General features: G+C 42.3%; 1 protein-coding gene across 1 annotated transcript in view; it reads left to right on the top strand.

Annotated features, from left to right (window-relative positions):
* Positions 1-13,972, top strand: part of spred1 (sprouty related EVH1 domain containing 1) — a 34,305-nt gene extending 20,333 nt beyond the window's left edge. Inside the window, exons 4-6 of the mRNA XM_037072767.1 lie at positions 2,125-2,171; positions 8,234-8,389; positions 8,511-13,972. Coding sequence (XP_036928662.1) covers positions 2,125-2,171; positions 8,234-8,389; positions 8,511-9,209 — 902 coding nt within the window. The 3' untranslated portion in view covers positions 9,210-13,972. The remainder of the gene's footprint in view (positions 1-2,124; positions 2,172-8,233; positions 8,390-8,510) is intronic.
* The last annotated feature ends 2,268 nt before the right edge of the window (positions 13,973-16,240 follow it).

The raw sequence follows: 16,240 nt of genomic DNA on the forward strand, positions 1-16,240 counted from the left end.
CGTCGGGCACATGGCTCAGGCAGCTTCGTGGCCCAGCACTGCCAGAGTCGTGCTGCAGGAAGCCTCTCTCTCTTTCTTCCTCTCTTTCTCTTTCTCTCTCTCTATCTCTGTGTGTGTGTGTGTGTGTGTGTGTGTGTGTGTGTGTGTGTGTGTATACGTGTATACGTGTATACACACACACCTTTCTCCATGTGATTCAGTCAGATGGACAGACTGATGGACCGACCAGGTCTGACACTAGTCCGGTGAATTTTTCTGGCCTCTCTGTAGCAGAGAAGGAACTGCCATGAATGAATGCAGACAGACTGGCTGATGCCTCAGTGCTTCTAACAAGGCGTCAGTGATCGTAATTAAGTGAACCTAAGTTTTTAAAAGATCCTCTCAACACTGTAGGGACAAACAGTTTCCCCTTCATCCCAATGGAAATGGTTTAATCCCTGTTTTCTGCAACATTGCCAAGACAGTAACCCCAAGCATTTCCCGTTCTATTAAGTTTCTTTAACAGTATTTCCTTTTATATATATTTCTCAATCAAGACCCAGGTTTCGTGAGACATGCACACCACTGTGTTTAAAAGTTACAATACTAGTCTGAATATCAGAGCTTGCAGTACAGTTATTCAGAAGCATACGTTACTTATTTTTTTTTTAGCTTTTAATCATGCGGCTTGATGTGCACAGGTATAACACACATCATACAAAGCTCCTGATACGAACGCCATCCAAAAAAAACACCAGTTTCACAGTATATGCCACTGCACAATTATTATAATTATGATAATTACGATGAAAACCTTAAAATATTAAAAACATGTAGTCAGTACAATTTGATATCATAGATAAGCAAATTCTCACAGTCAACTTTCATATCACGGTACTCTTTAAATGATATGTTGCATAAATCATAAGACCAAAAAATGCAGGATTTAAAGAAATTACAGCAAATCGTAAGTTACTCACAAAGGCTTATATTTATACATGGCATAATTTTGATTCAGGGGATACATTTAAAGCATAGACAATTGGTACTAACACTAGTTTTACACATGTAATACAACCCTCAAGACTTTATTGGATTACAAAACCTCATGCTTTTCAGACAAAAGGGCGTCACTGAAGTCCCTCAATAAAGTGTGATGATTTAATTGTTGACACATATGAACACAATTGAAACAAACTGTAAAATCTGATGCAGTATTTAAGTATAACTTCTGGGTAGTTTAAAAAAAACAAACAAAAAAAAAACTAAAGACGATAATAATACAAGATTAGCTATTAAACAATGGCACTCTCCGTGGGACTAATGTCACCCTGCTTAAGTAGAAAAAGGGTTTAACAAAACAGCACTTTGTGTTTAAGTATCAGTGAGACTAGTGTCCTTCCTCGGGTTACACCCTCCACAGATTCTCTGTGGTAATGAAAAGCTGTAACACAGTCGGCCTGCTACCTGAAACATAAGCCCCGACTCCAGCATCAGCAGACGAGCCATTTTGGATGCGGGAAATGGCACATGGCGTTTTAGCCCTGGGTCGGGGTTACATTATTCTAGACATGCATATTTCATTAACTTGTGTGTGCCCCACTGACACAGAGCAGCTTTTTGTCTTCCCCCATTAGGCTACAGTCAAGAAGAAAGCAGAAGTCTAGTCCTGTTATGGCCAGACAAGAATCAGCAATGTAAATCTGTTGGTTAGAGCATGCTCATGTCATCCATTGAGGCTGAAAAATGTTTTTGATAAATACCATTTGCATATAGATATTTTTAGACATGCAGATATGGTTTGAAAACAGTTCACGGAAGTCAATGACTGTATGATTTCATTGGTGTTCTGTGAGGTTACCCCCACCCCACCATGGGAAAGTTCCTAAAACCAGGCCTTCCTTGTATTTGGTAATCAAATGTAGCTGTCCAAGTTATTAATAGAAGAAAATAGTGCTCCATGTATGTGCTGTCAATACAGGTGTTGTATTGTAAAGAAACCTGATGCTACATGTCGGTAATATATGGAGGTGCATGAAACGTGCTGTTGGCACTTAAGTTTTGTAAACTTTTAGTCTGCAACAATGCTTGTATTGGAGTCAGGCCTCTAATCTTTCTCCCGTCTTGGTTCTCTCTCTCTTGCAGGTTGTCGGTCATTTGGGGAAGGGGATACTCCTGAGGATGGGCTACCGGTGAGTAAGATTTAAGCTTGAGGTTCTGGCAGAGACAAAAATACAATACAGAGTGAAACTGATTCACAAAAAAAACATGTTGATTTTTTTTTTTTTATATCTGCAAGTCATGGAGTGGAAAATGGATGATTACAATGTTGAAGTGCACCTGGTGTAGGTTTTTATGGAGCTCGATTCATCACTCAGCTCTGCCTCGCTGTTAAATAGGAGGCAGGTCATAGCTAGAACCTGAGCCATATGTTTGAGCCCTGATGTGTCCCACCCAGGCGCTGACACCTGCCTTTGTTTCCTAACAGTTGTTCTTGGAGATTTACAGGTGTTTAACCAGTGCCAGCCAGACCCCGAGGTGAAGCTGGGTGTTGGCCAGCGAATGTGTTGGAGCAGGCTTAGCTGTCTCTATCAATCTAACCTGGTTGCTGTCACTCTCGTTACAACTGATGCCGATATAATAACTATTGCCCCAGGAGCTGCTTGTTCAAAGGCAGCTTGGTGGAAATTCTCTGCTATTTCAATGGTCTCCACACTGAATACATTTCTTCATGAGCCTGGGCCTCTTTTTGTTGACAGGTTGAGAACCATTAAGGTGCGTTATGTGAAGAATTGTATGCGTTTCTGGCATGTGGCGCTCTATTGACTGCTGACATGTGCAGTTGAGAATGCAGTGTTCTCAGAGAGAGAAAGGTATATAGTTCATGTCCACACACCCATGTTGATTTGTTCAAGATATCAGGCCTGTTGCAGAAATGTCAGTCAACTCTGATTGCGAAGTAGGTGAAAAGACACCTCTGAGGGAGGAAGGGCAGTTCATGTACTGTACAGGTACACAGACAAGAAATGTAGAAACCCTCCATACATGAATCTGTTAAATATGGACCCTTTTATATCTTATGAATGAACTGTGTACCTTTCAGCTGTATGGTGGAGATCAGATTGGAGACTGATGTAAACTCATTTAAAGGATGGGTGAGTTTGCTAAGATGGTGGTCTTAGCAAAATGGATGTGATCGATGTGTCTGGATCACAGAGGTGGCGTGTGTTCTTAGCAGAAGTTTCCATTCCTCCTGTCAGCTGGCATATTTAAGTTTTTATAGTGAAAGAGCTGTGTTGTATATCAACTTCATGAACTAGCTATTCCTCATCCCATGTCATGCGAGCAACAGGAATGAAACTAGAAACACTGCCTTGGGCTCAAAACAGCATTCAGTGTCACACCGTGCTGCGTCGCTCTCGGGCAGTTAGGACGCTCCAACAGGAAACGGTACAATCAAGCCGATAATGTCGCCTGATGTTCACCTGAGTTGAATGCAGTTCTGACATGCTGTTGTAATTAATTACAGCTGACACAGTGTCGGAGAGGTGTTTATTCAGCTCTCGTATTTTTTTTACATTGTACCATTGTGGTGTATACAAAGTTACAGCATCAAAACATTTTAAGGTATTTCGCCCACAGCAGCCAAATACCTAAAAGAGACACCTCGAAAAGTATTCATTGCATGGCCGCTGTATTGCATTACTTGGTGTTTTTAGTTTTTGCTGACTGGTTAGTAAAAATGCCCCACCAGATCTTACGTCTGACATCATTCCGTTCCTGCTTTGGACTTATTTTCAGCTGCAAGTTCATTGCAATTGTCAGAGGCCAGTCATCACCTTTGACCAACCCTAGTGTCTTACATCCTGTACTTCGTAGGACTAGAGGAGCAGTAAAGGAGGGGAGAGCTGCGTTCCTGTTCCTGTGGCGAAGTTCCTCTTTAAGGAATCAGCCTGAACATACAGGAAATCCAATGGCACCACTGTTGCTAGGCAGCAGGGGAGGGGGGCCGTGGGGGGGCGCTGTGCAGCGGAGGGGGGGGTAGAAGGGGGTGTTCACAAGGTTCAGCGAGTGAGCCACCGAGGGTGTCACCATGGTGATTTGGCATCCGAATGTTGCGGTCGGAGACCTGGGCTACAGAGAAAGAGAAGTGAACCAGTGGCGAGCGCTGCAGCCAGAGAAACTAGCAAATACCAGCACACAACAAGATGTGATATGGGCTGTGTTTGCTTTAAGCCACGGCAGTGCTCGCACAGATAACCGAAAACGTGTTCTGACCTTTTAGTTTGTGTTATTGACAGGCCCACCTTTTAGAAGATGCATCCTGGGTAACCTTGACCTTGTGGAGAAAGCAGACTTAGTGTTTCATCATCATGGGAGGTCACCAACAAGCTTTGTCTAGTTCCCTGATTAGATTCAGACATCTTCAAAAGCATCCCTAGGTCTTTACAGGAATTCATGATAGCCTTGCATTGCATCAAGCGCTTGACTTGTGTTTGTGTGTGTGTGTGAGCTGGTGTGCGCGTACATTTCTGTGTGTGTGTGTTTGTGTGTGTGTGTGTGTGTTAATGTACATGCGTTCAAGACGGTCTTCTCCACCCACATCCTGCCCACTGAGGCTCAGCACCCACTTGTATGCCCTTCACAAGCTTACCGCATTCTTCCTCTTGCTCGGAAAAACACATACACACACACACACACACACACACACACACACACACACACACACACACACACACACACAACACACAGTAAACGCACATGCAACATATTTTAGCTATAAAAAAAAAAAAAAAAAAGAAGTGGTTGCACAACTCTCCACTCAGCTGTGATGACCCACTGCCAGGATTTATGCTGTACCACCACAGTCCTTCCGCGAGTACAAAGTGAAATGTGTTCTTTTTTCCCCGAATGCCACAGGAAAACATCCGCTTCTAATTTAGCTCGGGCAGGAAGTTTTCTCTTATCAGTTTAGTACACAGAGGTTTTGTTGGCCAGTTGACTTTTACAGCCTCACTCATAGACCAGAGACTTTGAGACGGGGGTTGGTGTGTCTCAACAGTGCCTCCATAAAGCACCTTTGAGCCAGGAGGAAGAGCGGTTTAAAGGAAATATTAGTTGGCTAAGCATAAAGACCGGGAACAGTGTGAAACAGACAGCCTGGCTCGGTACAAAGATTAAAATGTCCGGCCTACCCACTTTACACAATATGATAAGATGGAAGACAGAATGACATCGTTTTGTTTAATTAGTGCAAGCAACCACAACTTAGAGCAATAGAGCACCTTCTAGAAGTAATACCTTAAAAATGGTTTCTGTTAATGTTATTTTCATCAAGTTCAACGAGATATGACTTGAGAACAGCACACACAGTCCTTGGTTGAAGCCTCTTGGAAATAATGAATCTTAAACTTGCTGCACATTGTGTAAGAAAACGCTAGTGTTAATGTCTTTTGGTATTAAGGAATTAAAGCTGGAATAGGGGATCAGAAAATCACAAAGCTGGCGCTTTGAAAAGCAACCATCCAATGCCTGCCATTACCCTGTGTTGTTCTGTATTCACATCGGGAGCATCACCAAAGTATTAGCTAATTTAATTTGCAATTAATTCTGGGATTCTGAGTTTACCTCGTATCCTTCATGGTTTTTTTCTGCCAGTATGGGCGTGAAATAGGTCTTAAATTGCAATTTATAATGGTCTTTAAAAGGTCTTAATAACTCTTAAATTTAACTTGTAGAATCCTGAAGAGACCCCTAACTCATGTTAATAAGCGTCTTTGCCACAATCTCGAATGTTTGTTTACACGATTCATGGAGAGTAGCCTGGAACTTGGCTGTACTTCTTTGTTTTTCGAGTTAACAAGACACATGGATGAGCTCTACTCACGATTTGCCTCATTTAAGCCAAGCCATATTTCTAGAGTGTGAGAAACAAATGTAAACAGACATAAATCGTTCAGTTTTTGTGACATGCACGTCATCTCGTCCTCTGTGTTCTTCCTCTCTGTCTGACGCAGAGATCCCGCGCGCTCTGCAGGTTTTCAGTGGGCCGACCCCAGCCTTCCCTGTCCTGAGCCCCTGTGCCTTTTAGGGCGGAAGTGCATGGATCCCCGATGTTGGTGCAGGGCCAGGTTGCCCCTGGCTCCGCACCACCTCCATCCCTCCTCACCCTCCTCTGTTCTCCTCCCTCACCCAGCCACATCTCCAGGGTCAGCTCAGCTCCAGATTGGCCCCCACGCATGCCTTTGAATGGTGGGGCTTAGGCAAGCGCTTTAAAAGGAAGCCCAAGTCTGTTTCCCATTTCACCCCCCACCACCGCCCCTCCACCGCAGCCCCTCGCTCCTTTCTTTCTTTCTCTCACATACACACACAGCTGTCATCTGGCTTTTTAAGTTCTGTGCTGCATTTCTCCAGCTGGAGCTGGTTTATGACATTCCCTCGGCAGACTCTTTGGCCTCTCGCTCTCTTTCTCCCTTTCTCTCTCTCGCTCTCTCTCGCTCTCTCTCGCTCTCTCTCTCATACACACACACACACAAATACAACACAAAGTCATTTTTTCCTGTTCTGTTCTTTCTCTCCTCTCCCTCCACTGTCTCCTATTCCTCACATTCCCCTGCAGACGCTCTGGATGTGTGTTACACCACTTGGTATGTTTGGAGGCAAAGAGGGAGCAAAGTCACACACACACACACACACACACACACACACCATGTGTTAGCAGTCTAGATGTGGGGTGGGGGGGCTGACGAGAGAGGGGAAAAAAAGAAGAGAAAGAGAGGGGAAAAAAAAGAAGTCAAAGGAAGCATCTCTTAGCAACCACAGGACAGTAATTACTGTAGCAGCAGCTGGGAGCAAACCAGATTTCCGCTGTGCGTTAAAGCACTGGCGTGGGCTACTTTACACACGGCACTGACTAACCAGAGCCAGCAGCCTCCTCCACACGCAGAGCAGAGAGAGGGAGAGGGTGGGAGAAGGAGAGGAGAGGAGGACTAACCCTGCCTTGATGAGGTCGGGGTGTGTGTGGGAAAAGAGGGACAGCTCGCCAGTGTGTACGAGGCTCGAATATGGTTGGATCGAACTCGTACGTGTGAAGACGGCTCGGCGCTGGTCCATGTTTGTGTATGTCTAAGCAGAGACGGATATAACCTCGAGGACCATTTATTTTGCAGTCTTATTTGAATGATTTTTCAGATCATTTGAATATGAAACCCGTGCTGACAAAGACGGCAGAATTTTTAATGTCTCACTCTGAACTTAATCAACCTCAGCTCTGCTTAGTTTCATGTAAACTGAATATGCGATTTAGCTGCTCGGTGTGGGGAGTGAGCCGGAAGTTAGGCCGGCGGTTGTGCTGAAACAGTGTTGGACATGAAATATCCTCACACAGCTATTGATGTAATAACTGACTATCCTCCCCCATCTCTCATCACCTCTGCACGCATGAATCATGAATAGCCATCACTTGTGATTTTGTTGCCATGAGTACTGAAGTATCGGACTACTTCTGTTTATTTCAATTCTGTCAGTGTTGCTGTATTTATCCTTTTTTAAACGTCTTTGCTGCTGACCGGCACTCACAAAGGTGTTATTTATAGACATCTCATTCTAACTGGTATCAACAGTCAGCGTCCCCGTTGCAATTATGAGATTGTTCGGCGTGAGATGTGAGGAAAGCTCATGCCGTCTCCAACGTGTCAGGCGCCTCTTTTTTTTTAGGCCCCATGCTTGTAGATTTTGCATCAGTTAAAATGTTTGTGGGAACACATGCAAGGTTGATAGGAACTCTGAGTTCTTAACAGAAGGGGCCTTGAGTCATCACCACACAGGCACAGTCATTTGGCCGAGCGTGGGCGCCGGATGCCCCCTGGTGGTCACAAGTGGAACACATGCAGCCTACACACCCTGAGTCAAAACAGTTGTGGTTATGAAAAATGAATTGATCGGCCGTTAGATGGTGTGATGGTAACATAGGATGTGAGAATGGCGGAAGCTGGGGGTTTCAGCCAATGCCTATTTTTGTGTGCAGTACATAAAAGAATATTGATCGACTATTGCAGTTTATCAGAGCTTGAATTGATACCTTAGAGTGAAAATCTTCTTAAAAATCTAAATAATGTCAGTTAATTTGGCCAAATGTTGATTAATGTTAGCGATAAATAGTTTGTTTTTCTTGAATGTGAGTCTGTCTGAGAGGAAACACAAGGTCTGTCACACTTACCTGACTGACTTGAACGCTCGCCGTCTTGTTCTCTAGGTGTGTGATGAGCCTCCTTCCATCTGTACCCCAATGAAGGAGCCCTTCTCTCCGCTGAACAACGTCGTCTCCACCGAGCCATTCAGGGGCTGCTACGTCCGCGCCCAGCCTTTCGACGAGTTCCCCTCGAGCAACCGCCGCTACCTGCCTCCACAGGTCTGCCTCTCCTTCATTCAACCAATCGTATCTTCAAAATTCTGCTGACTCTCGAATCGAGCAATTCTCTTGTAGTTAATTGTGTAACCCGATTAATTCTCAGGTTTCTCCTCTTTCGAAGGTCTCCTTTAAGTCAACTCGTCATGTCAGCTTTCACATGGACGATGAGGAGATTGTTCGCATCAACCCGCGCAAAGACGTTCTCATCCGTGGCTACGAGGACTACCGCCACCCTGTCATGTGGAAGCAGGAGGCCGACCGTGAGGACCTGGACTTCCCCACCGCCTTTCACAAACTGGACAGTAAGAAGTGCGAGTACCTCTTCCCCGACGGCCCTGGTGGGGACTCCCACTCTGGCCCTGGTATGGGCATTGGGACGGGTATGGGGCTCGGGCTGGGCAAAGACACGGCCATCAAGACTCAGCCCTCGCCCCTGCTGAAGTCCAAGAAGGGCAGGCGGCGGCGAGAGGACGGCGAGCGTTCGCGCTGCATCTACTGTCAGGAGATGTTTAACCACGAAGACAACTGGCGGGGGCAGTGCCAAGACGCCCCCGACCCAATCAAGCAGTGCATCTACAAAGTCAGCTGCATGCTGTGCGCAGAGAGCATGCTGTACCACTGCATGTCCGACTCCGAGGGCGACTTCTCAGACCCCTGCTCATGTGACACATCTGACGAGCAGTTCTGTCTGCGCTGGCTCGCCCTGGTGGCGCTCTCCTTCATTGCGCCCTGCATGTGCTGCTACCTGCCCCTGCGCGCTTGCCACCACTGTGGCGAGGCCTGCCGCTGCTGCGGGGGCAAGCACAAGGCCGCGGGGTGACCTGACGGACGGACTCTGGGACACCCTCAAAGCTAGCTAACACAGGAAGTGGATAAAAGCGGAATAATTAAAAGCCGGCATCCTTTTTTCATTCCCTCTCAGACGGGGTGATATGTTGTTGATCCCCAGCTCTGAGGGCTTTTGGAGATTTCAGTTTGTGTTTGTCGCCGACAAGCAGCAGTGGAGGACAAACCATATGCTTTGTGGGGGCTCTGAGCATCAAGCTAAGTTCAGGAGCTTAATCCGAGGAGAACAGGAGGAGGCGTCAAGATTAATAGACTTGGAGATGTTACTAAACACACCTGTACACACACACGCATACACACACACATACACACACACCTCTCTCTCACATTCTCACTCATGCATTGACAAAGCCAGGCCACAAATGTCAGAACTCTACTACAAGTAATGTGTAACTTTATGAAGGAAAATTGTCTTTTGTACAGAGAGTGACACCTTGATGACAAAAAGAAAAACAAAACTATTCTGCGTTCTGAAAAAAAAAATACTTGCTGTTTGAGTATGCTAAAAGGGATATGTTCTTGCTTTTTTGTGAATTTGCAGTTGGGTAACAGTGGCCTTTCCTTCATGGCTTAAGCATTTTGCTGACAATGTAATTACTAGACAGAGAAAAGTGCACTAGAAATGGTATTTCCCCCCAGAGTAAAGGTAACCCTTCTCAAATTCTTGTGGTACATTAACCACCATTTAGTGTAATTTTAACATTTGAGAGATGTTGCTGTGGTGGATGTACGGCCAATTCCTTTTTTTCCCCCTTTCCATCGAATTTAGAAGAGAATCTAAAAGTCACAACTTGCTTTTGAAGGTATAGCTTTTTGAAATTCAGTTAGAAGAATATGATTTCTTTCCCGAGGTGATTTAGACCATTTGATTGCATTCCAAAATAAAGGGATCGATTCCATGATTACAAGGGAAAAGAAAATGGTAACGACTTTACCATGCCGAGTTCCCCTAAATAGTTTTTCCACATCATGAAAATAGAATTAGAACCTTCTTGAACCATCTGAATTGAAACCAATACGATGACAATTTCATTCACTTCAGTGGATTTCAGTTTTTAATCCAGTTATTTACTGCTGTAGTGAAATTGTTTGGTGTTTTTGTTTCATCATTGTTATTTTTCCTTATAAGTTTTTTTGTTTTGTTTTGTTTTGTTTTTTAAACAAAGGCTGAAATGTTGCTCAACCAGCAAGTTTTGTTTTGGTGAGTAAAGGGGTTACAGTGCTCCTTGGGTAAAATGATGAGGCACTTAAAATGATCTTTTTATTGAGAATCCCTCCGATTTTAAACTTAATTTAGACTTAATTTAACATCCAATTTGGCGATGGGGGGAAAGAAAACCCCCCTGAAAGCACTGCTCTCCAAGCTTTGGTTGCAGCACCCTCTCCAAATTTCCATGTTTGTCCCTCGAATTAGTGGGTTTCTCTTTGTTTTCTATTCCCCTCATATCCTGTGTAAGTCTAGTATTTCGTTGTTCCTCAAAAGTTAAAGTCCACTCCTTCCGTATGTGTTCATTTAAGGCCCTGAATGAATGAATGCATTGTTCCAGGAATGCTGAGTATCTTAGCTATTAAAAAAAAAACATACAGATGTTTTGTATGTGTATGTTTGTGTGTGTGAGTGTACATAGGTCCTCATATGCACTGTTGATCTGACGTGATGTAACGTCACCGCTGACTATGTGCTTGAGGCTCAGGACTCGTAACAGCGCAAGCCAGCATCCCGTTTCCCAAAGCAAAGACATGATCAGGAGTACTTCGACATTACAGAAACGTACTTATTTGTGTTCTTTCTGAAGATTAGATAACAGGATCGATAACACTGTAACATCTGCCTGCTCCATACAAGGCCGGAGCTTAGTAGCTACTTAGCTTAGCTTAGCATGAAAATGGATAAGGGAAGAAACGAAAGAAAAATCTGCCCCCCAGCAGCTTTTAGACTTCACTAATTAACATGCTGTATCCCATTTGTATAATTAGTACATATTTAAAATGCTGATTTGTGGTTTTACTAGGTTTTTTTTAAGGTGCAGAAACTTCCTGGAGTCCTGTTGGCACCATGAGGTTACCTTGCAGAACTGTGAAGTTTGTGTGCACTAGTCCATCACATAACCCCGCAATAAAACCACAAGTTTGATTTTTTTTTTACATATTTCATGTTTGTACAGATGAATACAGATGTTAATTAGGGAGCTTGGCGGTGTTGCAGCCAGCCAACTCCAGCTATCAGTCTGGTGTAAAAACTAAAATATTCTGCCATGTTTGTATTTATTTAAATCAATTTTAAGCCCAGGATGCAGCGACACAGTGATGCTGCTTCTGCAAAATGGTGAAATTTGTTAGCATTAAAGGTGCAATACATAAGAATTGGCCACCTGTAGAATTTGGGTTCAGCTAACTGTTGCTGGCGTTAGCTAGTTAGCTCAGTTAGATGTTTGAGTGGCATCAGTCTTCTCGTCTGATTCAAATAAACAAATAGGCTATTTGACGAAATGTCGAACTTCTCCTTCGTGATCCTTTGAGAAACAGGGACCAGGCAGTCCGTTCAAAGTCGAGCTGCATTTGAACCCCACCCAGAAAAGCAACACTTAGATTAGAGCAGACTCCCGGCAGTAATACCAGTTCAGTTTGGTCGCTGGCTGCAATAAATCAAAATTATCCCTGACTCTGTGGCATTGGCCTGATTGAAATTAGTGCTAATTGTGATTCCCCCTCAATATTTAACAGCCAATTTGACACAACAGCTAACACACGCGTGCATCTCTTTCTCAGCTCCTGTCACTCCTGCTCGAAGTAAAACAACGAGAAAACATTTTATTTTTCCTAACTCCGCCCCGACAGATGCTCCCTTTTCTTTCTATGCAAACTTTCTAACGTGGGAAACACATTGACCTCTCTGCAGACTGAGTCAGTGACGGGACAGGACACTTTAACGCTATGATAGGTAGACGTCGACCAAGCCCTGGTACCAAACTCCAAACACCTGTAAATATTTAACACTATATTTAAGTTCTTGATAATAATCCCAGCTTTTTTTTTCTTTTTTTTTTTTTGTCTTTGAAATTTTAAAGATAGAGCTGTATTTATCGTTGCTGTCAGCATATACTGTAGCTTCAATTGACAGCATTATGTACATAGGTCACCTTTTAGTATTATTTCACATTGAAAAGTAGAGGGCGTTTTGTGATGGAAATGACTATTGAGCTTCTAATAGAGTTTCTCTCTAGTTTTGTACTGTAGAACGAAGGATAGTGCTAACACGGTACAGTAGTGGCAGTCCACTTGTTTTCAAAAGTTTGATATATAAATATATATATACATACGTACATATAAAGCTGCTAGATACAATCACTAATTTTATTGTGTTGACAGAGAAAAATAAATCAGCTATGAACGACTGTTAAACCCTAATTCTCCAACAGCATATAACCATGACGGTGAGTTTTTATGTGTGGTGAAAGTGAGCGGACACTCGTGCATGTGTGTGGGTTGCGCAAGTGTTACTATATACGTGCGTTCTTGTGTGCCCACGAGTGTGTGTTTGTGTGTGTGTGTGTGTGTGTGCGCGCCGTATGTGTGTAAGTTTCCAGTGTGCGTGCGTGCGGGGTTGGTGTGTAACCAAATGTTTGGTTGGTTGTCATATTCTCCCATTTGTAATTGGATTGCCCTGCATTATTGCAAGCTGAACCAAGGTTTGATGAACCTGATTAAAACTTGCTGGCTGAGAAGCAAAAATGTAGGACGTGCATTTATACAAAGTGTAGAGAATGCTGAAAATAACACTTCTCATTCTGCATTAACCAGCACAGTGCAACTTCCTGTCATGTACTGTATTATATATGCAACATGTGTCTGTCTGCTTTAATATATATATTTTTTTGACCTGCATTATATAAAGACTTCAGTTTTAACCACTTTGCTGCTAGTCTTTTATCCTCTTTCGATCTTGGAAAATTTGTGCATATCTTTGGGGAATGCATACAAGTGTACATTCTTGACATTGTGTAGATTAAAAAAAAGAAAAAAGCTATATAAACTTGTTTCTCTTCAGTGTATTGTTTTAAAAAGGTTACTTTTCACAGCAGTTGAGTGGTTATGTTTCAATTCTCCGATGCTTTGGTGCACTGATGATACTCTATGTAAGCTTTTTTTCATCTTACAGCGCTTGATGTAACATTTATGTGATTAGTTCTAAATAGTGGAAGACATTTGTGTTTTGAAACTTGCAGTATAAATGGTACTACTCTTAACTATTCTGTAAACACTGCCTGTTTTCTTTCTTTCTTTTTCTTTCCTTCTTTCTTTCTTCCTTTCACTCTCTCTCTTTGTGCATATTTCTTTCCTGTGCATCCTTTTGGGTTTGTTTTTTTTTTTGTTTTTTTCTCTTGAAGTTTCTTAGTGCCATCGGCTTTCACATCCTGACAACCTCAAAAAAGTGCCTCACGTCCATCCTAGTTTCCATTTTTATAATTTAACATCTCTCGTTCTGGTTCTATTGGTTTCTACACGTCTAGGTATTTCTTATCATGGTTCGAGAATACCAAGTATATGATGTAAAATTTATAGTCCCAATAACTCATGTCATAGTTGTATTTTCTTTATACAGATGTAGCTCGTTACTTTTCATAAATATATAATGTAAATATGCATACATATGTTTGTAACTGTTTTTATGTTACATCATACACTTGTAATTTGACATATCAAATAACATTATCATAATAAAATGGTGAGTTTTAATCTTTTGCTGTGCAGGATTCATTGTGGGGTTTTTTTTGTTGTTTTTTATCAATCCATATGTATAAAGGAGCTTGAAGGAGTGAAGCCTCAGGACACAAAGAAGCGTCGAAAGGTGAAGACAAACTAAGTGCATTCGCTCAAGTCCACTGTGAACACTTAAATAACTGTCTTCCTTGTCTTTTCATGTTTTAATTTTTAAAAGGTAAGGACATATTAAGTGATAATAAAAATAATAATAATAAGTATTTAGATCATTTTACTTGAAGTGAAACTCTCACCAAAAAGCAACCTAGGCTTTATTTGTGAGTGTACATGACTCAAATCTAAAAAGTTTAGTTTCTGGGCAAGCTGATTTTAAATGGAGTGCATGGGGCACTCTTACGCTAGCATCAAAATATTTTTAAAAACACTAAGAAGGCTCGACGCAACATGAAACTTTGCTCATAGTATCACCAGGAACTCTACACATGAACACGAGCATTGAGAACATTGTTTGTGTACACAGAGTTTACTAAAAAGAGGGTTTTTGAACAACTCACGTTAGCAGCTGTATCTTCGGCGCACCGTCGTCATGGCAGACAGAAAGTGTCGACCCCTGAGTGCGACCGACAGGAAGGCTTAAGGAGCGGTCCATTACTCTCCTTCCTGTTAGGTCACACTAGGGGATCGACACTTTTCAGTTTCACGTTGTGTCGAGCATTCTTAGTGTTTTAAAAACAGCAACATTTTGATGCCTGCGTAAGAGTGCCTGTAGCACTCCATTGAAAATGAGCTTGCCCGAGAATGAAAGTACGGAAAATCTTAAAAGTGCCTCTTTCATCATAATGATGCTTTTACATAAAGGTTTGACTCATGTACATTCACAAATAAAGCCTTGGTTGCTTTTTGGCGTGAGTTACACTTTAAGTAAAGGTACCAATACTACATTGTGAAAAAAAATCCACTACAGGTTGATTCAAAACAATAACAGTGCAAGTATTATCAGCAGAACTTACAGTGAAATGTTAAACTATGAGTAAAAGTACTAACTGTTCAGAAATGTAGTCCCCGTCATTGTCTTATTTTTATATCTGCTGTTAATGGATCAAAATTACTGCTGCATTCATTTGCATGTTAGGTTTTACTGCAGCAGATGTTTAAGGGTGAGCTCATTTGAACTACTTTGTACTCTGTTGCCTACAACAATCCATCATATTCCATAGCATCATATGTTTGTGGTGCCTCCAAAAAAAGTCACATTTTCTTGAGCTCCATACAGGAACGCTTCCATCTTTCAGTTTGTCACAAACATTCACCACATTTTGAGACACAAGGTGATGAAAAAGTGTGCTCACCAAGTTAAGATGGCATGGCAGGAAGTAGAAGCATAAAGTTGCATAAAATGGAAATCTTCAAGTAAAGTATAGGTGCATGTGTTTGCACAGTAAATACGAGTAGATGTATGCATTTGTATAGGGAGACGATGGTTCAGCCTAATCTAGCAGTAAAACTAATCTGGAAATATTGTACTTGAGTTTTTGGAATTTTGACTTTATGGTCAAAACCAAGTCAAAAGATGTATATGTTATGCTTTCACCAAACTAATTCCTTCATAGGTTAGCTCTTCATTATAATTCTATCTTCTTCCTGATGTCACACATTTTGGTCACATTTCACTGCAGCAATGTGGAGAAATCTCACCTCCTGTTTATTCATCTTGGAGTTGAATTTGAGGTGAGATTTCTCCACGTTGCTGCAGTGAAATGGAACCAAATATGTACCTGTAATAGAGTTAGCCATCAGGAAGAAGACGCAATGATATTAAAGAACCAACCTATGAAGGAATTAGTTTGGTAAAGTTCACAGGGCAGAGTGGCCACATCCAGTATGGCCCCCGGACCACAGAGGATGCTGTGTCTGCTGCCCTCCACAAACAAAGAGGTAAGACAGGATGTTCCTTTATTGATCAATTTGCAGGCCATGCAGCAGTACAGAGGGAAATAGCAACAGCACAAAAGTAAGTCTAAACAAAGGGACAATAATAAAGAGATATCTGACGAATAAAATAACAGTTTGAATCGAAAATATAACAGAAAGCATTAGATTCAAGATGAGATACACACATCAGTTCCTATTACAAACACGGACGCCTTACTTTACTGATGCATCAATAATGTGACACGCCAAGAGGAGCCCTTCTTCACAGTGAATGATTCAATTTTCAAAACTGAAGTACATTGTTCTTGATTAAATGGTCTACATACAGTGAAGTACTGGAGCGGAACCATT

The sequence above is a fragment of the Acanthopagrus latus genome, chromosome 16 (genome assembly GCF_904848185.1).
Source record: "Acanthopagrus latus isolate v.2019 chromosome 16, fAcaLat1.1, whole genome shotgun sequence".
In the NCBI taxonomy this organism is placed as follows: Eukaryota; Metazoa; Chordata; class Actinopteri; order Spariformes; family Sparidae; genus Acanthopagrus; species Acanthopagrus latus.